This window comes from Xenopus tropicalis, chromosome 1 (genome assembly GCF_000004195.4).
Source record: "Xenopus tropicalis strain Nigerian chromosome 1, UCB_Xtro_10.0, whole genome shotgun sequence".
Taxonomy (NCBI): Eukaryota; Metazoa; Chordata; class Amphibia; order Anura; family Pipidae; genus Xenopus; species Xenopus tropicalis.
The window spans coordinates 36,215,192-36,242,142 of NC_030677.2; the positions used below are offsets into that span (position 1 = coordinate 36,215,192).

General features: G+C 41.6%; 1 protein-coding gene and 1 long non-coding RNA gene across 3 annotated transcripts; one reads left to right on the top strand and one right to left on the bottom strand.

Moving 5' to 3' along the window:
• Positions 1-5,045: 5,045 nt before the first annotated feature.
• On the bottom strand, positions 5,046-6,678 carry LOC116408457. The gene is made up of 2 exons (XR_004220946.1): positions 6,534-6,678; positions 5,046-5,334 (listed from the first exon to the last, which is right to left on the bottom strand). It is a non-coding gene; the product is annotated as an uncharacterized LOC116408457 (long non-coding RNA).
• Positions 6,679-6,885: 207 nt separating this feature from the next.
• On the top strand, positions 6,886-25,990 carry ube2k (ubiquitin conjugating enzyme E2 K). 2 transcript variants are annotated; one of them, NM_001005662.1, is made up of 7 exons: positions 6,886-7,059; positions 15,098-15,191; positions 18,583-18,641; positions 18,854-18,936; positions 21,184-21,283; positions 22,752-22,880; positions 24,563-25,989. In NM_001005662.1, exons 1-7 carry the CDS (start codon positions 6,997-6,999, stop codon positions 24,635-24,637), a joined length of 603 nt encoding a protein of 200 aa, NP_001005662.1. In that variant the 5' UTR covers positions 6,886-6,996; the 3' UTR covers positions 24,638-25,989. The 2 variants fall into 2 exon arrangements, with proteins under 2 accessions (NP_001005662.1, XP_017947462.1); XM_018091973.2 differs by having other exon boundaries at positions 6,968-7,059; positions 15,103-15,191; positions 24,563-25,990.
• Positions 25,991-26,951: the final 961 nt, after the last annotated feature.

A 26,951-nucleotide genomic window follows, 5' to 3' on the forward strand; every position in this document is an offset into this window, starting at 1 on the left:
AGCTGGTTATATTTCACCCAAAAGAGGGTATGTCCAAACTTTTTTGTACAAACTTCCTGATGGCGTCCCTGCAGGACACCACACCATTTTTGAGCATGCCTGTTAACTCCAGTATCATGAAGCTGTCTTTTCCTATCTGGTGTGTGACACTAAGCCCTCTACTTGTATTTGATTTCCAGCTGCTGACATCTTCCTGATTTTTCTTACTTCCCAGACTTTGGGCAGAACTTCTGACTGATTATTACTGTCAGCCCAAGACTTTTGGCTTGTTCTTTGAGCAAGCTTTGGACTTTTGCTGGTAGTTCTGCCACTCCTCCACTAGTTGTGAAAGTAATGTTTCTTTACTATTAATAGCAGCTAGGTGTACAACCTATTGTTGTAACCTGCAACTAGGGTTGTTACATTTCCTGGAAAAAATACCAGCCTTCCTGCTTACGTTACCTTTATTTTCTATTAGTGTATTGGCATCAAGGACCAGAATAATGCCTGGCCAGGTTGTAGGTACCTGTGGCCTGCCAGCTATTATTGAACTACACTTAGGGGCTGATTTACTAATCCACAAATCCGAATCCCGAATGGGAAAAAATCAGATTGAAAACGAACATTTTGCGATTTTTCGTAAATTGTCGCGACTTTTTCGTAGCCATTACGATTTGCTCGTAAATTGTCGCGACTTTTTCGTAGCCATTACGACTTGCTCATAAATTGTCGCGACTTTTTCATAGCCATTACGATTTGCTCGTATATTGTCGCAACTTTTTCGTATTGAGCGCTCGTAAACGGCGGGCAAACCTTTGCGACTTTGCATGATTTTGGAAGCCTCCCATAGGACTCAATGGCACTCTGCAGCTCCAACCTGGCCCAAGGAAAGTCTCCCATAGGGCTCAATGGCACTCTGCAGCTCCAACCCGGCCCAAGGAAAGTCTCCCATAGGGCTCAATGGTACTCTGCAGCTCCAACCTGGCCCAAGGAAAGTCTCCCATAGGGCTCAATGGCACTCTGCAGCTCCAACCTGGCCCAAGGAAAGTCTCCCATAGGACTCAATGGCACTCTGCAGCTCCAACCTGGCCCAAGGAAAGCCTCCCATAGGGCTCAATGGCACTCTGCAGCTCCAACCCGACCCAAGGAAAGTCTCCCATAGGGCTCAATGGCACTCTGCAGCTCCAACCCGGCCCAAGGAAAGTCTCCCATAGGGCTCAATGGCACTCTGCAGCTCCAACCTGGCCCAAGGAAAGTCTCCCATAGGGCTCAATGGCACTCTGCAGCTCCAACCCGGCCCAAGGAAAGTCTCCCATAGGGCTCAATGGCACTCTGCAGCTCCAACCCGGCCCAAGGAAAATCTCCCATAGGGCTCAATGGCACTCTGCAGCTCCAACCCGGCCCAAGGAAAGTCTCCCATAGGACTCAATGGCACTCTGCAGCTCCAACCTGGCCCAAGGAAAGTCTCCCATAGGGCTCAATGGCACTCTGCAGCTCCAACCTGGCCCAAGGAAAGTCTCCCATAGGGCTCAATGGCACTCTGCAGCTCCAACCTGGCCCAAGGAAAGTCACGATACTTAAGCTTGAATGAATCCGAAACTTTCGTACTCGGCACGACGGCTACGAAAAAGTCGCTACAATTTACGAGCAAGTAGTAATGGCTACGAAAAAGTTGCGACAATTTACGAGCAAGTCGTAATGGCTACGAAAAAGTCGCGACAATTTACAACCAAATCGTAATGGCTACGAAAAAGTTGTGACAATTTACGAAAAAAATCGCAAAATACCGATCATTAAGAAAAAAATGCATTCGGACGCTTCTCGATTGGGCAGGTTAGAAAATCTAGTCAGATCGGGGACCGCATCGGCTCTTTGATGCGGTCCCCGGACCAACTTTACCTATGCCCGTCATTATAATTCGATCATTTGGCCCTATCGAATTACCCTGGATTCTCCCGATATCGCCCACCCGTAGGTGGGGGATATTGGGAGAAGATCCGCTCGCTTCGCGATCTGCCAGTGTATGGGGACCTTTACATATAATGCAATGTCAGCCACTACAACTTTTGTCTGTAATTTACCCACCCACCTGCCAAGGAGAAGTTTGACAGGAGTGTATTAGAGAGTGCCATGGAGAAGTACTACAGGAGTGCATTAGAGACTGCCATGAAGAGGGACTACAGGAGTGCATTACAGACTGCTATGAAGAGGTAAAACGGGAGTGTACTAGAGATTGCCATGGAGAAGACTACAGGAGTGTATTCGAGACTGTTGTGAAGAGGTACAACAGGAGTGTATTAGTTTGACAGGGGTGTTTTAGAGACTGCCATGGAGGGGTACTGTGCTGTAAATTAAATAAGCAAATTAGGTTTCACATCTGGTTCTGTATTTAGTTTAAACTTTTATAAAGTATCCCATTTAATCTAATAATTAATAATTAATTTGTTGCATCCCTAACAGAAAAATTATGCAGCTTTTCTCAGTGTGGTGTTTACTAAATTTACTAAAAATGCAATACTAATTTTGCCATATTTGTGCTTTGTTTTTATGCTAAAGACACAAATAGTTTTTCTCTACCAGTGCATTTTCGCCATGGAGATACAAACCCTCTGCCTCTTGTCATTGACCTAAGCTCATGACAGGACGTTTTTGACACAGAAATGCACAGTTTAGTGTTTTCTATTCATGTCAGGCATAATGGGTGGGGGGGGGGTTCTGTCAGCACTACATGCAACATCAGCCTTAAAATTTAATTTCAGAATAATTTAGATAGCTATGTTTTTCTCCTATAGTTTCTAAACCATATGTCTTTTAATTTAGCATTTCTCTACCTTACATTTTTGGTTGTTGGGGGCGTGAGCATAACTGACCCTGTTGAGTAGAACACAGCATAATCCAGAAACTAAATTTTGATTTAGTTGATTTATTTTTTTAAACCAAACATCAAGGGTATTTGCGACCCAAGAAACCAGATAAAAGTTTAAATTCAAACTAGAAAATTGTAGAACAAAAGGTTAAATATTTACCACAAAGACTAAAAAAAGACCAATTGTTAACTTCTTCAACTATCATACTAAAAGTAACTTCCAAGGTGGACTATTTCTTCAGGCAAGCAATTCATAGTATACTGGTCGCTAGCACACAGATTCGTGAATTTCAACTCTTTGGTCTTTGCACTTCCAGATACACACAGTTACTCAATTTTTAAGCAACTTCCCAGTGTGAGCTAACTTAACTTCCATCTGCAATCTATTCTAAATGCAGCAATTAGTACATATTGACAAAACTTTTTGATTAATAATAGCATCAAGGCTTCTGTACTATCATTGGAGGAATGGTCCTAATGGCTCCACCACATGATCTTTATATTGTGGTGACTGATAAAAGGCCTGGCTCTGTACTGACCAATTACTCAGTGTGTCTGCAGTTTATGTGTGGACTGAGATTCACATCTTACAGTAGCTACTCTTGGCATTTTCCAGAATATAAAGATTTTCAGTCTGGGCCTGCCACGTCTTTACAAAAAGGAGCTGCTTGTGCATGAATATAAGGGGCTACAGTGTGCCAGCAAGTCACCCACAAAGCAGTGTGGTACAATGCATTTTGTCTCTTAAGGGCTCTGGCACACGGGGAGTTTCCTACCCCTGCCATCCCACCGGCGAACATGTAAGTCGCCGGTGGGATAGCAGGGGTAGGCAACTCAGGGAGATTAGTCGCCCGCGAACAGGGAGTTTTGCCGCGGGCAACTAATCTCCCCATGTGCCAGAGCCCTAAATGTAAGTCACCGGTGGCATGGCACACGCGGCGGGAATTTCGGGAAATCGCGGAAAAAGACGATTTGCGTGAAATCGCGCCGCCGCGTGTGCCATGCCACCGGCGACTTACATTTAGGGCTCTGGCACATGGGGAGATTAGTCGCCCGCGGCAAAACTCCCTGTTCGCGGGCCAGAGCCCTAAATGTATAAAATCTGTGTAACAGAACCAGTGACTTGTAAAATTTCTTAAAAAATGAATTATGGAAAAAAAACTAGATTCAAATATATAATAGCGTAAATCGCTAGATTATTCAAGCTACGCCATACCTAACTAACTGTCCCGATTTTCGCGGGTCAGTTCCTCTTTTGACAGCTCAACCCGCAGTCCCAGATTCTTACTGAGGGCTGATGCCACAGTGAGCGTATGGCGTATATTTTCGGAAAACCGAAAACCGCTTGCCGAAAATTCCGCCATACGCCCCTACCTGTGCCTACACCCGAATGAATGAAATACGCTCGGGTGCAGGCACATGTAGCCGATATCTGCTGAAGATACAAAGTCTTGCGTTTTTTGGCGGATATCGCCTACATGTGCCTGCACCCGAGCATATTTCATTCATTTGGGTGCAGGCACAGGTAGGGTAAATGTAGAGTAGCTGGGCATAGTCTCGGCAAGCCTGTCTGGAATCAGGCGAAAAGTCCCTTATTTCCCTTTGATCTCCTGCACTGAAGCTAAAAAAGATACAAATTTAATTAAAAGTAGTTTTTTGAGAGCCCAGAAATCTTAACAAGCGTCACCTGCACTTAGAAACATTGTTTTATTAATTTAATAAGTGGGCTTTTGGCAGAGAGCCCAGAAAGGTAAAAAGCCCCCCCTGCACTGAGATACAATTGTAACTAATAAGCTAAACAGGTCTCTTAGGGGAACTGAGACTTGCAGCTTAAAGGGCAATATCACTTTTTTTTAACAAAACTGTAATAACACATAAAACAGGACCCCAAACCCCCCAGAAATGTGTTCAAACTTTAAATAACCTGCCAAATTTACTCAAATCGGAGTGGTATTTAGGGGATGTGGTCGCAAAAAAATGGGCATGTCCAACAAAATTCGCCACACTGCGTACGGCATTTATTTTTGTCCCTCTTTCCATTTTCAAAATGTTGGGAGGTATGCTACACAATTATTACGCATTCGGGTGCTTTCAATCCGTTCGTGGATTAGTAAATCGGCCCCAATGACTCAGTTGGGGGTTATGGATTTTAACTGAGAATTACCTTACGAAAACGATAAATATGATTAATTAGGTGATATGGCTGTTCACATGATCTTTTATCCTAACAATAATTAAAATACATTGTTAAGATCTAACAGACTCTCTCAATCAATTAAATACAAGATCTTTTTTGCATCATATCAAAATCACCCTAAAATTAAAAGTATAAATGCTCATGGACGATAGGCTCCTCGGTACATTATGTTATGGAAATTTCAGATACCGAAAGTTGTTTGAGGTGGTTCTGTCTTAAAGGCCATAGTTGACATAACTAAGGCTAGCTTGAGAACCGAATCCATCCGAATCAGGGGTGCCTTTGGGTGAATCTGCACAAACAGAATTTATTCTTTATCAATTAAAATATACCAATCAAATATTTATAGTACTGATAAAAACAGTATATGTAAGACACTTATAAATTTACAAGTAAGTACAGAACATAATGATTGAAGAAAGGCTTCTCTAAAGCCACTCTTGCGCCCTTTAGTGCTCTTGCACTTTGTCCCCTGGGGTCAAGAATGACCGCTATGGTATCATAAAGACTTTATGTCACATAATCAGTCCCAAGTCTCTAAAGCATTTGAAAATACCTTTTAAATTAAGAATGGTGGCTTTTAATTTTCCGCCAAAATTAAGCCATAATGACACATTGTAAAAGGTGTTACTATTTAAAGGTAATTTCTTTTGGGATGAGCAGCACCCCTTTAAGCCAGAAAATTAACTGAACTATGGATATACAGATATAGAATTCAAATCGAGGCACAAGGTATCTCTGGTGGTGCATTTATTTTAAGTAACTGGCACCACCCAAGGTATTAGCCTTTCCTTGTCCTTTAATAACTGTAGTGGCATGTATCATTTAACTGGCTGGCCTTTGCTATATTATCCAGATAGCATCTCTGCTTAGGAAAATGCACACAACCAGTGGCATGAATAGATGTCACTTGTCCCAAAAGAATTCAATTTAGGGGCCCAAATCGTTGGTAAATTGACCTATCCTATCAAGATATAGTAAAACTGCTCACTATTCAGGGCCGTGACATACAGGGAGATTAGAGCTGCCATGACAAATCTCTGTTGTTGCGGGCGACTAATCTCCCCGCAATGCCATCCCACCGGCTACAATGTAAATCAGCGGTAGGATGGCATACGCAGCGCCGCCATTTGCCAAAGTCGCCTTGAGAGGAAATGTCGGTGACTTCGGCATATCGCAGTGCCGTGTATGCCACGGGATGGCATTTGTTGTGGTGCAACTAATCTCCCTATGTGTCATGGCCCTTACTGGGCCCTCTACACTCCAGGGCCCCCCTGCAACCACATGGTCTGCCTCCTTTGTAGTTATGCCCCTGCTTTATTTTTTTTCTAGATAACAGATGTAGGTCATGACCAGTCATAGGACTTTTGAAAAGGAAGAGAACAAAAAGTTCCCATACAGCAGACTAAGCAGGAACTTCTGGATTTCCAATACGAGTCAGGTGACTAATGCATGTTGTGGCATATCTATTTTGCTGAGACAAATGCTTACTAGGGGCAGGTAGTCAGCCCATCCTCTAATAAGAATTGCATAGCTCTGGCAGGCTACGACCTTTGGTTTCATAGAAATCTGCTGCTAAAGCCAAACTTTACAACACTGCACGACTCTTCTGTTTAGCGCTGGGGTCCAGTGACACATCACGTGACTGAGCCCTGCATGAATGGAGCCCGGGGATTCTGTGGCGCGCTGTTACGTCTCATTTGTGGGGCGGGCCAAAGTGACGTGAGCAGGGACCCTGTCAGGAAGTTCTTCCTGTGGGCCGCCCAGACTCTTGTATTGCGCATGTGTCAGGTTCGCCATTTTGCAGTGTACTGTTGTGCTAGGTTTCGTTGTGCGGGGCGGGGGAGGCAGAGCACACAGGGCCGGCACTGCACGGAGGGAGGAAGCCTGGCGTACTTAACGTGCACTGCAGCAATTTAAGGTGACTCAGTCAAGTACGGAAACTGGGGCAATTATGGCGAACATCGCAGCACAGAGGATCAAAAGGGAGTTCAAGGAGGTGCTCAAAAGCGAAGAGGTGAGAGGAGACAGAAGTGCGTCTGGCTATATACAATGAGGGGCAACAATTGGTGACAGTGTGCTTAAGATAAATCCAGTAAACTGCTCTAAAGAGGTAGTATAGAAGGCTGCCACAGCCAGGCATGCCATGGGGAGGGACTATTGGAGTGTATTAGAGACTGATAGGGAGAGGGACTACTTGACTGTATTAGAGACTGCCTTGGAGAGGGACTGCAGAAGTGTATTAGAGACTGCCTTGGAGAGGGACTGCAGAAGTGTATTAGAGACTGCCTTGGAGAGGGACTGCAGAAGTGTATTAGAGACTGCCTTGGAGAGGGACTGCAGAAGTGTATTAGAGACTGCCTTGGAGACGGACTGCAGAAGTGTATTAGGGACTGCCTTGGAGAGGGACTGCAGAAGTGTATTAGAGACTGCCTTGGAGAGGGACTGCAGAAGTGTATTAGAGACTGCCTTGGAGACGGACTGCAGAAGTGTATTAGGGACTGCCTTGGAGAGGGACTGCAGAAGTGTATTAGAGACTGCCTTGGAGACGGACTGCAGAAGTGTATTAGGGACTGCCTTGGAGAGGGACTGCAGAAGTGTATTAGGGACTGCCTTGGAGAGGGACTGCAGAAGTGTATTAGGGACTGCCTTGGAGAGGGACTGCAGAAGTGTATTAGGGACTGCCTTGGAGAGGGACTGCAGAAGTGTATTAGGGACTGCCTTGGAGACGGACTGCAGAAGTGTATTAGGGACTGCCTTGGAGACGGACTGCAGAAGTGTATTAGGGACTGCCTTGGAGAGGGACTGCAGAAGTGTATTAGAGACTGCTTTGGAGGAGAATTACAGAAGTGTATTAGAGACTGCCGTGGAAAGGTACTATAGGAGTGAATTGGAAACTGCCATCAAGAGACTACAGGATTGTGTAGAGACTGCCATGGAAAGGGACTGCAGAAGAGACTACAAGATAGTGGTGTGGGGGTCAGGAAAAAGTCAACCTGCAACTGACCGTATCCCACAAATTGTTGCCGATATAGGATTTGCATTTAAAACACGTACTTGCGTCTTTCTACATTGTTTGCTGCTCTCGCCTTAGGTTCCAAGGAAGGGAAAGTTCAGGAGCAGAGGTGCTTCCCTAGTCTGACCCACACCCAACCTGAACCCACAACACCCCCCAACCCTAACCTGCCTGACCTAAGGGTAAAATGCAGGTTGTGGGTCAACCCGCTCATCACTACTACAAAAGTATGTTAGAGATTGATAGGGATAGGTTTGACATGAGTGTATCACGGGCTGCCATGGAGTTTTTTTTATGGGAGTGTATTAGGGACTGCCTTGGAACGATTTGACAGGAGTTTATTAGAGACTGCCATAGAGTGGGGCTGCAGAAGTGTTTAGAGTCATGTAGAAGGTACTAAAGGATTGTATTAGAGACATGGAAAAGTAGGACAGTTGTGTAGAAAAGACTGCAGTTCCCTCTGGCTCTCCCTTCCAACTTTTTCTCTCCTTATTAATGGCCCTTGAAATCCATTCAGTGAAACTTCAGAAATGAAATCAAAGGGGGATATTTATCAAAGTATTAAACTACAGCTTGCCATAGTCAGCCACAGTGAAATTTCCCTCATTATATTAATTTCTATTCAATTAGTGAAAACATATTTATCAAAGTGTAAACTCATTTATATGTATTGATAAATATACCCTCTAAAGTTTCATATTAATGTATAAAGAGTAGCAGAATTTCACTCTTGCAGACTATGATGACTTCTAGATTCAATCTTTGGTAAATATGTGGCTTCTGGTCATAATCACTGGGTAACTCTGTGAAACAGTGGAGTGCAAATTTGTTAACTGTAACTTTCTCGTGTGCGCTAGATCAAAGGCTGGCATTGCCGCATATCCTCCTGCCACTTTATGGAGAAACTTTCATTTGAGACAGCGTGCTGCCCATTCATTGAGAAGCTGCATCTAAAAATTGTTGCAGTTACAAATTAGGATTAGTAATATCGCTCACCATATTAAGAAATACACATTTTCTAATGTTATAAAGTAATTGCTTATTTCTTCTTTGTCCTCCATTTATTTTAGGTTAAGCAAGGGCCACAAAAGATTTTTAGAAAGTATCATAACATGCAGCACTACACCCCGTTTGTCTTCACTTAGCTTAAGCTGCAGTGTTCACCAGAGGTTTTTAGTGGTCATTTCTGCAATTTTACTTTCTCCATGAGCAGCAGAAGCTCCTAGCCCTGGACATAGGGCTAATGTATTTGATCTGCCAGATGGGTCAGTAGCCTGCTGACTCAATCAAGAATCGCAGCCAGTATTTGCCCTATGTATGGACACCTTAAATTCTGAACCTTTTATTAGGCTGAACCTGGTGCAGCTAGTTGGATTAGAATGCACATAATATCTCAGTGATACTAAGTGATATTTAGTAATACACATTGCTTTTTTTTTTGACGAGGGTCTGCTCAAGTTGTGCAAATAGATAAGTCCAGCTATGGCTACAAGCAGCCACAAAAGCTGTCTTGACTTCTTAGTAGAAAAATATATCCCCTTATTTTATTTTCATTTTCTTTATTGTTGGTGTATTTATTGGAATTTGGTAAATTATTAAAAGGGGAATAACACTCTAAAGTAATTTTATTTATTTTTTAACTCTTTATTTATATTTTTTATCAGGTTATGCAGATAGTCGCAATTCTGTGGATTGGTTAGTTAGGAAATAAAGAAAGAGGGGGGAATTTATTTATTTCTAAGTAAAGTGTAAGTCCCTCTTTATTACATACCCTCCTACAGGCATTCACCATATGTTTAAGGAGAACTGAAGCTCAACAATGAGTTAGACTGGAAATGATACATCTTATATTTTGTATTTCATTTCTGCTGAATCATAGCACATGCTTTGGGCTGCTGTCTGTTACCTGAGTTTAAGAAACAACTCGCAATATTCTGTATATTTAAAATTTACAGATAATTAGTAATTCTTATTCACATTATGTGGCTGGATAGAAACCAGTGCGTTCTGCAGCAGAATTGATTTGATAGATGTAGTATAAGTATCTATGACGGATGTTAAATATCTTTCTACTAATAGTTTGGCAACTCCTTATTGTAGCTTCTCAACAGAAGCTTAAAGCACACTGAGCATGTACAGTGTCGTTGACACTCAAAACGCTGGCTAACAATATAAAAAGATTTGAGAGCCCAAAGATTATAGTTGAATCTCTAAGTTGGTAAAGGCCTTAACTTCAAAGTTAGTTTAATGTAGGAATATATTTATACATTCCCATAGTATAGAGTATAGCTAGGCCTGTATAGCCAAGTTTGTGTGCCTATGCCCTGGGAGTCATTTAGAAGGGCTGATCTCTCTCAAATTTAAATTATCTGTGATGGCCATATTATCTTGGTTTTACCAAGCAATGGCTTTTTTTATGGAGCATCTCTGGTGTAGGAATGAATAATTGTTTTACACAGGCAGAGCTATAAAAATGTTTGTTTTTAGATCACAGATGTTTGTTTAAGATATACCCTTAGTGATTGGATGGTTGCCGGTGAGCTGCTGATTTATGGGTAGCTGCAATGACCTGCCTGGTGCTTAGTAATGCAAGGTGTGTCACATGGAATATGGTAAGATGGAGACTAGATAAACTGTGAGACGTCTGCACTTTCATTCCAGATAAGCTGGAAAATACCTCCTTATCACTCCCTTAAAGGAATTAACTCATGGGAGTAAATAACCCTTCTCCAGCAGAATCCTGCATTGAAATCTGTTTTTCAAAAGCATAAACAGATTTTCTTTTTTTATATTTAATTTTGAAATTTCACATGGGGCTAGCCATATTCTTCATTTCCCAGGGTGCCACAGCCATGTGACCTGTGCTCTGATAAACTTCATTCACACTTTACTGCTGTGCTGCAGGTTGGAGTGTTATCACCCCCCTCCCAGCAGCAACAATGGGAAGGGAGCATAGCAGTTCCCAATAGATATCAGAAAATCACAGTAAGAAATCCAAGTCCAGCTTGGGACTGATCCAGTTACATAGGAGTAGGAGAAACAATAGGTTACCTGAAAGCAGGTCTAATGTGTAGTGCTGGCTCCTTCTGAAAGCTCAGACTCAGGCACAATGCACTAAGGCTCCCCTAATTTCCCTGACAAGCTCTGTGCATTTGGCAGCATACAGTGGCGGTTACTACTTTTCCCTATGATGTTTATATTGGTTAACGGAGAGTTAGTGCTAAGTTTACAGTTAGGCTGTTTTCTTTGTAACAGAGGGATCTCCTTAGCTGGTAAACTGTATGCCCCCCTCACTTCTCTCCCATAATGCCTTGCTAATCCCACTGTCAGGTCTGCACTAGCTTTCCCCCCTTGCTTAGTTTAAACACTCCTCCAGCCTCTTAGCCATTCTCTCCCCTAGCACAGCAGACCCCCTTCCATTGAGGTTGCAACCCTTCAGGGCTATAGAGATTGTACCCTAAGTAAAAGTCAGCCCAGTGCTCTAGGAACCCAAACCCTTCCTTCCTACATGAAGACTTTAGCCACACATTCAGCTCCTGCTGTCTTCCTAAACTTGCACTTGGCACTGGCAAAACTGTCTTTGTTTAGCATGGCTCTAACATATTGACTCCCGAACCAGAGAATCTGTTTCATAACTGCCTGATTTTAAGTAATTTAATAGAGTAGCAAGCATCTTGTATTTGGTATTTATATGGAAGCCCACTGATCCAAACCAATATCTATGTACTGGGGGTAACTGTTGCTTCAGGAATTGGCCCTGTTTGATAATATTCTGATGCACCTTATCCAAAGTAAATGGATGGAGCATTAACCGATAAGGAGCGACAATCCTTCTGAACTTGCTGCTGTTGTCGTGGTTCAGGTTGCAGGCAATCTATCTGTTTCTACCATGGGTTAATTCCAATACTATGTCTTGTCGGCCCAGATACAGCTGCCTTAAAGGGACAGTAACACCAAAAAATGAAAGTGTATAAAAGTAATTACTATATAATGTAATGCTGCCCTGTACTGGTACAACTGGTGTGTTTTCCTAAGGGCTCTGGCACACGGGGAGATTAGTCACCCGCAACAAAACTCCCTGTTTGCGGGCGACTAATCTCCCCGAGTTGCCTTCACCTGCCATCCCAGTGGCATGGCACACGCGGCGGGAATTTCGGGAAATCGCCGAAAAAGACTTGCGAGGCTTTTTCGTCGATTTGCGCAAAATCGCGCCGCCGCGTGTGCCATCCCACTGGCGACTTACATTTTCGCCGGTGGGATGGCAGGTGAAGGCAACTCGGGGAGATTAGTCGCCCGCGAATAGGGAGTTTTGTCGTCCTTCTGAACTTGCTGCTGTTGTCATGGTTCAGGTTGCGCGATTTTGCGCAAATCGCGCCGCCGCGTCTGCCATCCCGCCGGTGACTTACATGTTCGCCGGTGGGATGGCAGGGGGAAGGCAACTCGGGGAGATTAGTCGCCCGCGAACAAGGAGTTTTGCCGCGGGCGACTAATCTCCCCGTGTGCCAGAGCCCTTACAGGAGAAAAGGCACAGGTTACTTAGCAGATAACAAATAAAACCCCATTATATTCTAAAAAGCTTATCTGTTATCTGCTATGTCCCTGTGCCTTTTCTTCTTTTTCCCAGCTTCAATGGCTGCCCCCGTGTTGACATAGCAGCTCATTTATATAAACTATAGTAGCGTTTCTGTTGCAAACTTACCAGTTTTACCAGCACAGGGCAACTGTGCATTATATTTTAATTACTTTAAAACACTTTCATTTTTTGGTGTTACTGTTCCTTTAAAGGGCGCTTATCACCCTCACTAATAAAGCCCATACTCTGGTTGGGGAAACAATAGTTAAAATATAATAGCCCCCTACAATGCTAGGCTGCCTACAACGTGTGGTAGCTTCAGGTGCAGGCAGCCATGTTGTGGCACCCACATGTGTCGCAACTCACTCATTTTCCGTGTGTGCACAATGTAGGCAGATGAGTCTCATCCACTGCTCCTACATCACATACATGCGCTAAACAACATCGTCGCCCGGACCAAGAGCTCCCTCTCGATCCGGGAAGCAAGTCTGTTTCCTTTAAAAAGAACTGTTGTGTTCCCCAACCACAGTGCGGGCTATATCAGCCGCTACCTCTGGTGGGGAAAGCAACTTCAAGCTGATAGGTGCACTCTAATTACCCTAGCAACCAGGAAGTGAATTGGAACATATTTATTTTATAACTTGTTCCAGTATCTTTATGCATTTTCCCTTAAAGGAGCTTATAGTTATATCCCATTATAAATATATAGAGCAGGGGTCAGGAACCTTTTTGGCTGAGAGAGCCATAAACACCACATATTTTAAAATGTAATTCCGTGAGAGCCATACAATATGTTTGGCCGCGGATGCTGCAGGGCAAGGTAGGGTGGGTCCCAAGGATGCCGGATGCGATGCAGAGGAGGGCGTGGCCTGCGCTCGGCGGATAGAAGATGTGTTTTAAGGCTTAGAATGCGTCTTCTATTTGCCGAGCGCAGGGGCAAGGTAGGGTGGGTGCCAAGGATGCCGGACGCGGCCTGCGCTCGGCAGATAGAAGACGTGTTCTAAGGCTTAGAACACGTCTTCTATCTGCCGAGCGCAGGCCACGCCCCCGTTATTTTTTATTAAAGTTTTGGCAGTGAGCCAGATTCAGCCATCAAAAGAGCCACATCTGGCTCCCGAGCCATAGGTTCCCTACCCCTGATATAGAGCTTACCTTAAAATTGAACGTAAAGATTTTTAGAAATCCAAAGCAATGCGGGAAAGCAGCCAATGCATTGGTTTGATGTACTAGTGAGATATATATATATTACATTGTTTGACTTTCAACGATCTGTGCTGATTCTGGGGCTGCTGCCGCCCCTCTATCCAGCTCCACGCTTAGAACTTTAGCATCGGAGCAGGCCCAGAGGGGGCCACATCGCTTGTGCAGAGCTTGCTATTGCGCGCTCTGCACTAGCAGAGCCGGATTTCCGAGCAACGCGTGTGTATGTATTTAATTTTTTAGTTTAATATTTGCCTGCACTCCAATGCATAATGCTTTAGACCGGAAAAGTCATTATATATCAATATATGAATATAGTTATATTTACTTTTACACATTGTATTGAGAAAATCAGATGTTTCAGTTCTCATTATGACATTTCAAAAACATTGTTAAACTATCCTTGATAAAGGTCCTAGTGAGAACCGAAATTTTGGATTTTCTCTGTACAGTATGTTATTTAAAGAAAATATAACTATCCATAGGAAGTGCTGGTCCTTCAACTACTTTTTTGGTTTATAACCAGTAGCATCAAGGGACCCATTGGGGTCTAAAATTACTTTCTTTTATGCTTAGGTATTGAGTTTTGTTGGGGTTGGACTTCCAGGGGATTCTAATACAGAAAATAAACATCCACTTTACGTTTCACTTTTCTTAGATCTACATTTTTGGTGAAAGCAGTTCATCCAGCCTTTCTTTTGGAAATGAAAAAGAAAATGTTACTTTTTTGTTTTGTGAAAATGTGTTCTAATAAATGTGTACATATATATTTGTAAATATCACAACATAGAATTGGCACGCCATTCAGCTTTCTGTGTCTCTAAATATATTAACTAGAATTAACTAGAATATCCTAAATTGTTCTCATGTAGGCCTGTTCCTTCTAGAATTTTTCAGAGATAAAGTTGGCCATACTCTGGTTGATAAAAGCTGCCAACTTGCCCCTCCATGTCTGTTTTTGGGGGAAGCTCAACACATATCTGAACATCACCCAGATATTTATAAGGCAAGTTTGAAAACCCCCTCAGGCGAGGAGCATGTTGATAAGTTCCTTGCAAGAAGGATTCCCGAGACCTGTACACATGTCTGATCACTGGCATGACTGGATTAGTCCAATTTGGCCAAATTAGGAAAAGACACGTTTGTTTGGTTACCCACCAAGCAAGTGGGTCTTGTGTGTATGACCAAATTAACTATAGCCTTAGTGCAGGAGAAGTAGTAGTCTCAAAGCCTTGGGCACTAACTTAATTTTTTGCTTTCTTCAAGACTAGCAAAAACCAAATCAAAGTAGACCTAGTAGACGAGAATTTCTCTGAGCTTCGTGGTGAGATAGCTGGTCCACCTGACACACCATATGAAGGTAAGTAATGATTTGGGATTGGAGGGTACAAAGTGGTGTTCACTGTTATTCTGACAAATGATAATTCTGATGTTAGTTTGCCCTTGGTGAGACAGTAAGCACAACAGTGGTTATAGAACAGGCTATATTTACTTAGCTGTGTTACTAAATCTTGTATAAAAATTGCAAAACAAATTGCAAATTTTTTTTTATATTTATTTTAAAAAAGTTGTCTTTTCTTCTAGCCAGATTGAAGTGTAGGACATGCATGGCTTTCAGTATGAAAAGATATAAAGCAAATAAACCTGTTTCTAGGTATTTAATTAAAATAAAGCTGTTTCTAGGTATTTAATACATGCTTGGAGAATATTACATCATGATTTTGAAGCCTAATTTCTTTTAAAAGTTGTTATAAAGGTCCATGGATTTCAGTATACTTTTGCTAATTTCATTTAAAAAAAACAAAAACAAAAACCTGTGCATCAAATCATTATATGGCATAGTACGTGGTAGAATGGGCCACTCTTCTGTGTTCCCTTCAGGTACTATATATTTGTATTTCAAATGAAGTATATTTAATCCTTGTTTATTCTTGTTAAGGGGAATTAAACCACAAAATAGATTATGGCTAGGAACAGTTCTACACAGAAACTTAATGAGCCAGCATAGAGGTTTAGCAGCCCTCAACAAAAAAACTGAATTTGTTTGCGCTGTTTTATTAAGAACGTGTAATTTACTGCATGTTGCTAGGGATGTAATAATGCATGTATTAGTGGTGCTTCTACCCTGTACTTAGTTAATTTTGTCCCTACATCTCTATAATGTGTATACAACACTTTATCATAAATGGCAGATCAGTAGCCTCACTAATGATTTATTTCTGCGTGTATGCTTTTGGAAGTGTGAAGCTTTAGAAGTAATATTTAATATTTACAAGTGTTATTACATATACGGACTTATATTTAGTATATAATATATGGGGCATGTTTATGGTGTAACCAGGTGTTTGCTTGTTCAAAAATGTCTTCATATATCTCAATCGTCCCTAAGCAGCACAGGTCCCCAAAGGTCAATGTTAACTTGCCTTTAGGAGCTGGGATGAAAAAAAAAACCCAGCAGGGCTGCTCCTCCTCTTCCTGGGGTTAGTCCATCCCCTGTTGGTTTTTTGTCATCTTGCTCCTTACTTCCTTCTCTCTATACTTTTTCTACCTTAGGGCCCTGTGCTGGCTAGGGGGTGGATTTTATTGCACAGTGTTGTGAAAGGTATGCTCCGATGCTACCTAAGTGTACACCTTCCTTCACCTTCATTGGAGTGGTGCTGGGGAAACAAAGCATCCTAGTCAGTATGCTATTGTATTACTATGGATCTCATGCCTCCATGACTTGCTCTAGCGCTGCCATTTTTAATTTATAGGTAAATGTATAAAATGTGAGGGCATATTTATTGTGTACGTAGGTCTTTGGTTGTTCACCGATTTTTTACTTATCTGCTATACACAGGTAGGAGCTGCCATTAGGCGTGTGTATTGGCTAGGAAGGAGAGGGAAATATCCTTAATTAAATAAGGTGTAAAATTGTTAGATTTGCACCTGGAATTTCCAGCATGTAGCCCTCCAGCTTTTGGTCAAGTTGGTCATACACTCAAAGGTGGCTCATTAACATGAAGCATGCTTAGAGATATGATCATTCATAGGGATCTGTTAGATCATGCACCCAAACCAGTTAAGCTTTCATTTAGGGTGCCATGATCTGGTGAGATCATATTGCTATTGTGTATGCCTGGCATTATAGCTTTGACTGTCCAGAATAGCAAGGCAAGTACCGAGTTACTGGGTATTGTAGTTCAGATGCAGGTTGGACGCTACTGATTTAATTTTTATTCTGGGTGTGTTGGGGGGTGGCCCCCATATAAATCCATACACAGGAACCTTAATTGCACACAATCAACTGTTGGCATACTTTACTGTATCTTTAAAGGGGTGGTTCACCTTTTAGTATATTATAGAATGTACTGTTTCTAGCAACTTTGCAATTCATCTTCATTATTAATTTTTTATAGTTATTAAATTATTTGCCTTTTTGTCTATATCTTTTCAGCTTTCACATGGGAGTTGCTGATCCCAGTAGCTACTATTTTATTTTTATTGTTACTTTTTATTCCTTATCGTTTTATTGAGTCCTTTTTTTTTTATATTGCAGTCTCTCATTCACACCACGGCCTGGTTGCTAAGGTAAAAAAGACCCTAGCAACCAGATAGCTGCTGAAATTTCAAACCGGAGAGCTGTTAATAATAACTGAAAAAACTACAAAAAAATGAAAACAATTCAGAATATCAATGTCTACTTCATACTAAAAGTTAATTTCAAGGTGAACAACCCCTTAAAGGGCAATGGCCAACAGGCACTAGGGGCGACTAATCTCCCTGAAATACCTTTGCACGGACAATAAAGTGAATCGCTGGTGGAAAGGGATACACATATGTTTTCAGAGATTCATTTTATTGCCGGTGCAAAGGCATTTTGGGGAGATTAGTCGCCCATGGTAGCTGAGATTTAACCACGGGTAACTAATCTCCCTGTTGTCCATTAGCCTAAAGGGTAGGAATGGAATATGAACAATGCTTATAAAGAGAGCAAAATGACCCTGTACTGATGAGTTTGCAATGTTCCACAGTGTGCTTTCTGTTGCTTATTTAAGTCAGTTTACTTTTTCTTATCGGCTGATCTTGAACTCCCCGAAAACCAATCCCAGTGACTTCTCCTCAGGTACTCCTTGCTTTTATTAGACTAGATACTGAGCATTTCAAAATGCATTCACTCTTACACGAGAGAAGGTAGCTGAGGTGGCTAATAAGGATGCAAACAGATGCACATAATAATATGGAATCCTGTCATGGAATGACAATACTAGCCATTAAATACCAAACATGTCACATTGTAGGAGCCTTTGTCTCATTTTGATAATGGTGAATGCATTTTAAAAGTGACGGTGCCGCTTGCTATCTGGGTTTAGTGACAGAATAGGTGCCTTCTCATTATGCCTTTCCATAGCACTGGTGCCACAAGCATTAAGGCAGTAACACGTTTACAGTAGAAATATACTAAAAATATGCATTCTATTATGCATGCTAGCAGTCGTAGAATGGTTTTGCTGTGATATTAGTATTTCCAGTTTGGATCTGTTCTTGAGCTTGAGATATTTGTCCCTTTTCACTTTATATCTGTAATATCTTTGTTGGCAAATCCTTACATTGCCTGTTTATGTTGGACGACAGACAAGACTATTTGAGTTTGTTCAGGCTGATGTTTAATAAAGATGGATGATTCATATACAGTAGTAGGAGTTCTGTGCCAACTGGGATTTGCTACATTTCAAGGAAAGAATAATGTTTTTTTTTCTTTTCAATTTCAGGTGGGAGATACCAGTTAGAAATCAAAATTCCAGAAACCTACCCATTTAACCCCCCTAAGGTAAGTGGATATGGTGAGTGGTAGAAAGTTGAATAGAGCTAATAATATACTGCTGATTGTTGTAAGCAAAAAAAAAAATGTTCCTTTACATTCAGTTGGCTGTTCTTTGTTTACAAAACTGTGGCAATAAAATGTATGCTTTATATTTTACAACTGTAAATTGTGTTGCGATGCTCCACACCTGACTTTTGCCTACTTTTTTTTTATTTTAGGTTCGCTTTATTACCAAAATCTGGCATCCGAATATTAGTTCTGTCACAGGAGCCATCTGCTTGGACATATTGAAAGACCAATGGTAAAGAAATAAGAATCTTTGGGGAAAATGGGACACAACAAATGTCAATATGTTTTTCTGCCGGTCTGTGTGCAGTTGTACATTTGCCTAGTAAGTGTACCGATTTCCAGGGAAAGGAAAGCATTTTGGTACCTGTAGCTTGGTCTTTTCATATGTAATTCAGGTTCAGCTTTAGTCTTTAGTGCTTCTTGTCATTCCTTATCTTTAGCTAATTTTATCATAACTTTGTGCAGTGTTTCTAGAAGTAGGGCACTGCTTTCTCACTTGAGCACAGTCCCTTCGGGCATTTTATACACAGCAGAGGGATGTTTTTGAGTGGTGAAGCTCTTCCTGAGAATATTGTCCATGTATTTATGTGTATATATATATATATATATATATATATATATATATAATATTTATATATAATATTTATATTTATATTGCTTTGCAAGGCATAAACACAAGCATGTACAGTTATTATATAAAAGGCTGTAAGAATAAATACAAGTATAGGACCCATTATCCAGAATGCTTGGGACCAAGGGTGTTCCGGATAAGGGGCTTTTCCATAATTTGGATCTCCATACCTTAAGTCTACTTAAAAAAACAATAAAACATTTATTAAACCCAATAGAATTGTTTTGCATCCAATAAGGATTATTTATAACTTAGTTGGGATCAAGTGCAAGGTACTGTTTTATTACTACAGAGAAAAAGGAAATCGGTTTTAAAATTCTGAATTATTTGATTAAAATGGAGTCTATTGGAGATGGGCTTTCCGTAATTTGGAGCTTTCTGGATGACTGGTTTCCGGATAAGAGGTCCGATACCTGTACCTAAGTGCTAGAATTTTCAACACAGTGGAAAAGATGTATACATCCATGACTCTGCATAGCAGGATACACCTCAGGCTGAGCAGACAAAGGATAAATCGCATATCTACTGTACAGTTCTGTGTACATAAGGAGAGCCTTATAAATAAAGGTATACATACATATCTGTGTAGTCCAAAAGATTAATTGAAGTGCAAATTAGGGCAGGGAGAGAGCTGAAACACGGTAAGCCTGCAAATTCTTCAGTTGGAATGAGGTCCCTGCCCCAAATCTTACAATCTAGTAATCAGTAAAGATGTCATTTGCCATTTTACCTTTGTTAAAACATTTAATTGAGCATTAGCTAAATCCAGACATACAAGTTAATCTAAAATATGCTTCTTGTGGGTGTTGGAGCTTAGTATTGCTCCCGAGCACAAACACCCCATAGAGCACAATGAGCAGCCAAATATGTTCAGGCAAAATAATGCATGTATCTTTAATAAATTTGTCAGTCAATGAAATCCCTTTCTTGACTGTCAGGAAAGTTTTAATAAATTAGACAAATGTAAAACTTTGATCAACCTGCCATGTATCTTTTATTCATATGGCTCCTTGTTTCCAAGTAGTTGTATATGGATAAAAAGCTTGTCATTGAACAAAGATAGGAACAGCTGTACTTGGGAGTCTGAATCCCAGTTGTTTGTAGAAGAGAAAATCACACGTTCACAGTGCTGGGAAATCTGCGTTTGTGAATAGTTAGGGGGCAGTTCATTAAAATGTGATATTGGAGCTCATTATAGAAAACTTCACCCACTGGTGAATTTTCACCCATTGATAAATACACTTGATGGGCCCCTCCTCGCCCAGTGTCACAGCCTGGAGAAATTTGGTGAATATGGTCATTCCTATGAATAAGCTTATGTATGAGACTAGAGGTGCATTTAATACATTTGATAAAATTTGCGGTCCCTGGTGTGACCTAGAAGGCATCTTAAGAGCCCCACACCCACATTCACTTTCTAACCCCAAGTTGATATTTTCCCCCCACTAGACACTTGCTATGTACTTACCTTAACCGGTAATTTCATCTACTAAACCTGCTCTGCTGCCAGAACTAAAATCTGCAATATTGTACTCCTCATTCTATTGTCTGCAGTATGTTTCAGAGATACTGCCCCTCGCAGTTCTATAATTCCTCCTGAAATCAAATTATTCTATTGTATTACTTTACCTGATGTGGTATTTCATGGTCTATGTTATATATAAAATATTAAAAAGGACCTTTAAAAGAAATCCCATAGTAATGAAAAGAAAGTGGGTGAATTTTTCTGTGGTGAGCTCTAATCTCACATTTTTATCTGCCCCTCAATGATCAAAACTTTTCCAGATGTTCTATATATTTGTTAGTTACAAGCCACAAATAGGAAACCCATCATTGTTTTCCATTTAGGGCTGCAGCTATGACCTTAAGAACAGTATTGTTATCGTTGCAAGCTCTGTTGGCTGCAGCAGAACCAGATGATCCGCAGGATGCAGTGGTGGCTAATCAGGTGAGCCCTCTAATGCTCTGGGACCCACAAACACATCCATTGTGCTCAACGTTTAATATGCTTGGCCTAATTGGCCTTATTAATTGCCTGTTACTTTCCACTGTCAAATATTCATCTTGTATTTAGTGTAAATATGTCCCTTAGGTGTTGCAGAAGCATTTCCTCGCCTGTCTTGTGTTAAAATGACTGGCCCAGCCCCCGGGCAGGTTCCATTTCACATATACTGTTTTTTTTTCCCAGTGCGCAATTCCTCAGCAAGTGATGGGGATTTCCCTGCTGAGTGCGTGTCGCACCTCCTGTAACACTTACTGGGTAATCCATAATGGCACTTAGGGATCAGCGCTGGCACAGATTTAACCCCCTGAGAGAAGCAATGCTTGACTCTTGATAAATTTAGAAAAAAAAATGTCTCTGAAACCAACTTATAAATGAGAAAGGTTTCTGCATTTTTCCTCTCAAACATTATGGGGGGGGGGGGGGGGTTCACTTTAGTAAATTTGATGTTAAAACAACATAAAAATGGCACAAAAATACATTTTAAACAACATTTTAAAAATGGAGTAAAGCTCAGTGAAACTCTTTCCTGTGTCAGATCTATTCTGACACAGTTTCCCCAAATCTTTATTTCACCCCTCTTGTAGGTGCCCCATGGGGTCCAATAGCATATTAATGGGGATGAGCAGCATATTATCAGGAACAAGTTTCTCTCTAATGCTAGAATAATAGGTACTAAGGCTTTTTAACATTTTATAAACAAGTTAACCACTGATTAAACCAAACCGTGTAATTTAAAGGAGAAGGCTAATAAAGAGTTAATCTCAAGCTGCAGGCATACCTTCATCTGATTGGCTCAGATCCACATTCCTAAGGGGGGGGGTGGAGGGAGTTTTTAGCATATTTGAGGGATGTGGGAGCAGGAGAGAGGAGAGAGAGCTGCATGTCTCTGGCACAGTGCAGCATTTCTGTGAGTGCTTATGGCTGTATTTACATAGACCTTTCTGATAAAGCTTACTTAGTTATTACCTTTTCTTCTCCTTTAATATATTACTAATTTTAGCTCTCAAGGGCTTATTCCTGGCCTGTGTTTGCGCAGGCGACAATCTACCCTGTGTGGCATCAGCCTTCGTCATTTTATCCATTTACTCACTGTCTGCCCTCCTCACCATTACTTTCCCGGTATATATGACTGAAGGCACATAAAACCTGCAATTCCCAGAGTGAGAGCTATTTCTGTATTTGTGTAGCAGTTCTGTGTTTAGTATTACTTTAGTCACACGAGATAAATATAGGAGAATAAATCATTCTGCACAATCCCTGTTGCACGATATCTTACCCAGTGTTCCCGGTGTGTAGAATAGTTCCAGAAGGAATGCCATTTAGCTGAGTTCAGTGTATTACTATTGGAACTGTCTGACAGATGATGTTGACCAATTCTTTCTTTTGTTTCTCCCCCGGCTAAACCCCTTAGTATAAACAAAATCCAGAAATGTTTAAACAGACAGCTCGACTGTGGGCACACGTGTACGCAGGAGCACCCGTCACTAGTCCAGAATACACGAAAAAAATAGAGAACCTTTGTGCCATGGGCTTTGATAGGGTAAGTGTTTTTTTTTTTTTTTTTTTATATTGAATGAATCACTTAATAATGCATTCTAGAAAGTGTGACCTTTTTATTAAAAAGGAAAGTATTTTGCATGCACATAGATGTACTGTGACTTCCCTGCAGGGGGCCCTGGGGGCATGGCCATATTGTAGTACTTCTGGTACTGTCTGAAGTGATGTGGTCCTTGCCTGGCAAGATTTTTAACCTGCCCAACAGATATATGGCTAATGCCCACCCCCAGACAGACCCTGGTTAGATAGGCCATACACTACCTGGTAAGCTGCCTGCTGGGTGTGGCTAAGCCTACCTGTGTATGGCTTCTTATTGCGCTGTCCCTGTTGACCGAGCCACAGACATTCTGAGCAGCAGTGTAGTAAATGGTTCTGCTTTTTCTTTTGAGTCAGTAGTGCAGATCCTGGGAGTGTATCCTGAATCCCTGCCTTTAGAGCTAGAACAAAAAATTTCAATAACATTTAAAGCCGTATGGTAAAACCTCTGTTTCCATAACTACATTACTTTCTCTGCCTTAAGGTGGCCATACATGGGCAGATTTCAGCTGCCAATTCGGGTCCTTCAGATCAATTTGGCAGCTTATCTGCCCGTGTATGGGGACCCCCAGGTTCTACTCGACCGATATCTGGCCTAATATTGGGCAGATCTCTATAAGGCAGGTTTGATTTTCCTTCCGATCCAGAACTGCATCGACTGTTTTAATGTGATAGTTTGGCCCTAGGGTGGGCATATTGGGAGAAGATGAGCTTGTTTGGTGACATCTTACTGTGTATGGCCACCTTTAGGGCTGTGGCACGTGGGGAAATTAGTCGCCCGTGACAAATCTTCCAGATATGACATCCCACCGGTGAGAATGTAAATCACCGGTGGGATGGCATACGCGGCACCGGCAACTTTGGCGATTTCAGCAAATCGCTGGCGCCGCGTATGCCATCCCACCGGCGATTTACATTCTCGCCGGTGGGATGTCATATCGAGGAGATTAGTCGTGGGTGACTAATTTTCCCCTGCTACTTGTCGTGGCTGCTAAAATAGACAATGCTGATCATTTACTGATAAGTCTCTACAATTCTCAGTATTGTCTATGGCAGGATATTTTCTGGGGTTTAGTAGCCATGGAAAGTAGCTGTTATTAGTAGCTTTGTGTGTCTTCACCTTTGTGACCTAAATCTGTTATCTGGGTGCCGCCACCCAGCTCTGGAATCTTCCCAAGTAAAATAATGACAAGTTAATGCTTACAGTTTAGATAAGAGATGGTCAATTAGGTAAATACTTACCGTTAATTGTGTGCTTAGTGTGAGCCAGGGTAATGAAGGTTTGTGCTGGAAATTGAGTTCTGTTTTGAAGTAGGAAAAACATTAATATAAATATATATTACGGGGCTCATTTATAAACACTGGGCAGATTTGCACCTGAGCTGTAACTATGGGCTACAACCAATCAGATGGTTGCTTTCAGTGTTGACCCTGCAGCTGGTTGGAAAAATCTAACCACTGATTGGTTGCTATGGTTTACTGCCCAGGTGCAAATTTGCCCAGTGTTTATAAATGAACCCCAATATACCCTAAATAGCATGCATCATGGCATCTTCTGTACCCTGAAATAAATGTGTTCATTGCTCATGCCTGAGCCTCAGTCTAATGCCTGTTCCTTCTCTCCCGCAGAATGCAGTAATAGCTGCCTTGTCGTCAAAAGCATGGGATGTAGAAACTGCGACAGAACTACTTCTGAGTAACTGAGATAGCTGCTTGTCTGCTCCCCGCTCGCCCCTACCTGAACAGCACGTCATCTGTTATTTTTAGGATACTGCATAGGTTCTGTTACAAAAAGGCACTCCTACTCGACAATGCTACTTAGACAGTACCGGAGACTGACGGGAAAGAAACTGCTGTGTAAATTAAGCTGTGTAAGCGTATGTGTAAAATACATCGATTCAATGGGAGGGCTTTCATTCTTCATTTTTAAAAAAATTCTGTGAAAAAAAGACACATAGACCTATGGGCTGAGCCGATGGCAATGTATACGTTTGTACTTTACAGGGTGACCAAACCTGGATTTTCGTTTCTCCTTGCCCCACCCTTAAGTTCCTTGGCTTAAACAAAAGCATCCAATATCTGCAAAGGGGTTTAAAGGGGATATTAACCTGCTTATGAGTAGGTTTTATTTTTCAGTGATCCGTAATTAGCATAGCTCATTCTGTGCACAAAGGTTTTTCTACCTGTGTAGCTACCCTGATTCATATACAGTCTATATAGAAATGGGAGCTGCCACGTAGGTGTTCTTTAGATCAGCTGTTATAATTGTATGGTTGAATTGGCCATTATTGGGGTGCAAAATAAGCTATGCTGTTGTACTCTGCAGTTTATTTGGGGGTGGGGGGGAATAAACTGAGCACCTAAAATGGGGTGTATTTACTCTTTAAGTTTTAATTGTCATCAATTTTGCCAGCCATTGTCTACCTTAACGTTAGTACCAGCCATCGTTTGTGCCTGTGGACTTGCATGCATGTACGCTAATGAATTTGGTCCATTCATCTGAACAAGTCATCAGTAGAATATTCGGTACCATGAGTTCATATATATCATTTGCGGGGGGGGGGGGGGGGTGTAGCTATCAGCATAATCAGAAGTTTTTAGGGCTCCAAGAACCCACAGTTTACCCGATTTTCAATCTTGGGGGCAAGAAGACGGCCAAAGCTTTGCACTGCAATATGCCAGAGACCACTCTGTGGCCTAAGTGGTTAAAGGTGGTGTGGAAACTGGATTTCTTTATCTTTAAGCTTCATGATTACAGCTAGACGAAAAGACTGCAGTCAGTTTAAATGGAAGGAGCCAAATTATGAGAAGGCAAACCTGTCACAATGCACTGTACAGTACTTTACTATTTAAGACTCATCAGTCGGCAAATGGGCTGTAAAGATAATTCCAGCAATGGGCGTCATATCATGGCAAATCCTCTCTGGCAACACTAGCACTTCAGGGGGGAACCCCTGTCATTGTTACAACACACCTCTAAAAGCCGAGTAATTCCAATCCAAAATTTGTAGACTGAAAATTCCTCTTCCGTAATAAACTGTTTGAATATTCATCAAGTCATTTGTGTCCCGATTTCTTTGTGACGCCGGGCTGCTGTGAGCTTGTTTGTCATATTCTCTGTGCAGCTTTAGCTTGGCGTGCCCTATCCTGGCGCTCTCCGTACTATGGATATCGCTCAGTCATGTCGGCATGGGGCAGTGACGCTGCAGCTTCTCTTCACATCTTGCTATTCCCATCATGCATTAGCCTTTGAGGCTAAGGCTAATGCCAGACGAGGCGTAGGGCGGATATTTTCAGCAAGTGGGTAAGTGCTTGCTGAAAATTCAGCCCTACTCCTCCTACTTGTGCCTGCACCCGAATGAATAGAATATGTTCGGGTGCAGGCACATGTAGGCGATATACATGAGAGTTTGAAAGTCTCGCGTTTTCATGCGTATTTCTGCTACATGTGCCTGCACCCGAGCATATTCCATTCGTTCAGGTGCAGGCACATGTAGGAGGCGTAGGGCGGAATTTTCAGCAAGTGCTTTTACGCTTGCCCAAAATATCCCATCTGGCATTAGCCTAACGCACCAGTGACGCACCATCAAGAAAAAAAATCATGCTCCTACATCATCCAGCAGCATTGTCACATTATTTTAATGATTAAGCCAAAAAGGCTCAGTCAGCCAAAACCAGAATTTGATGCATCTGTAATATTTCAAGGGGTCTTTCACCTTAGAATATAGTTATACTATTGATTTTTATTTAGCTTTTTGTTGAGCGGCTATCTAGTTGGTAGGGTCTTGCCTTCCTTAGCAACAAGGCAGTGGTCTGGAATTTGAACAGGAATGGGTCAGAATAGATAAATAAGGAATACAGAGTAACAATAACAAAATGGTAGCCTCACAGAGCAGTAGGTTTTTAGCTGCTTGGGTCAGTGACCCCATCTGGAAGCTGTAGACAAAGGCAAATAATTCAAAAACTATAAAAAAAAAAAAAAAAAAAGCCACTTGCAAAATTGTTATTGATATTCTAT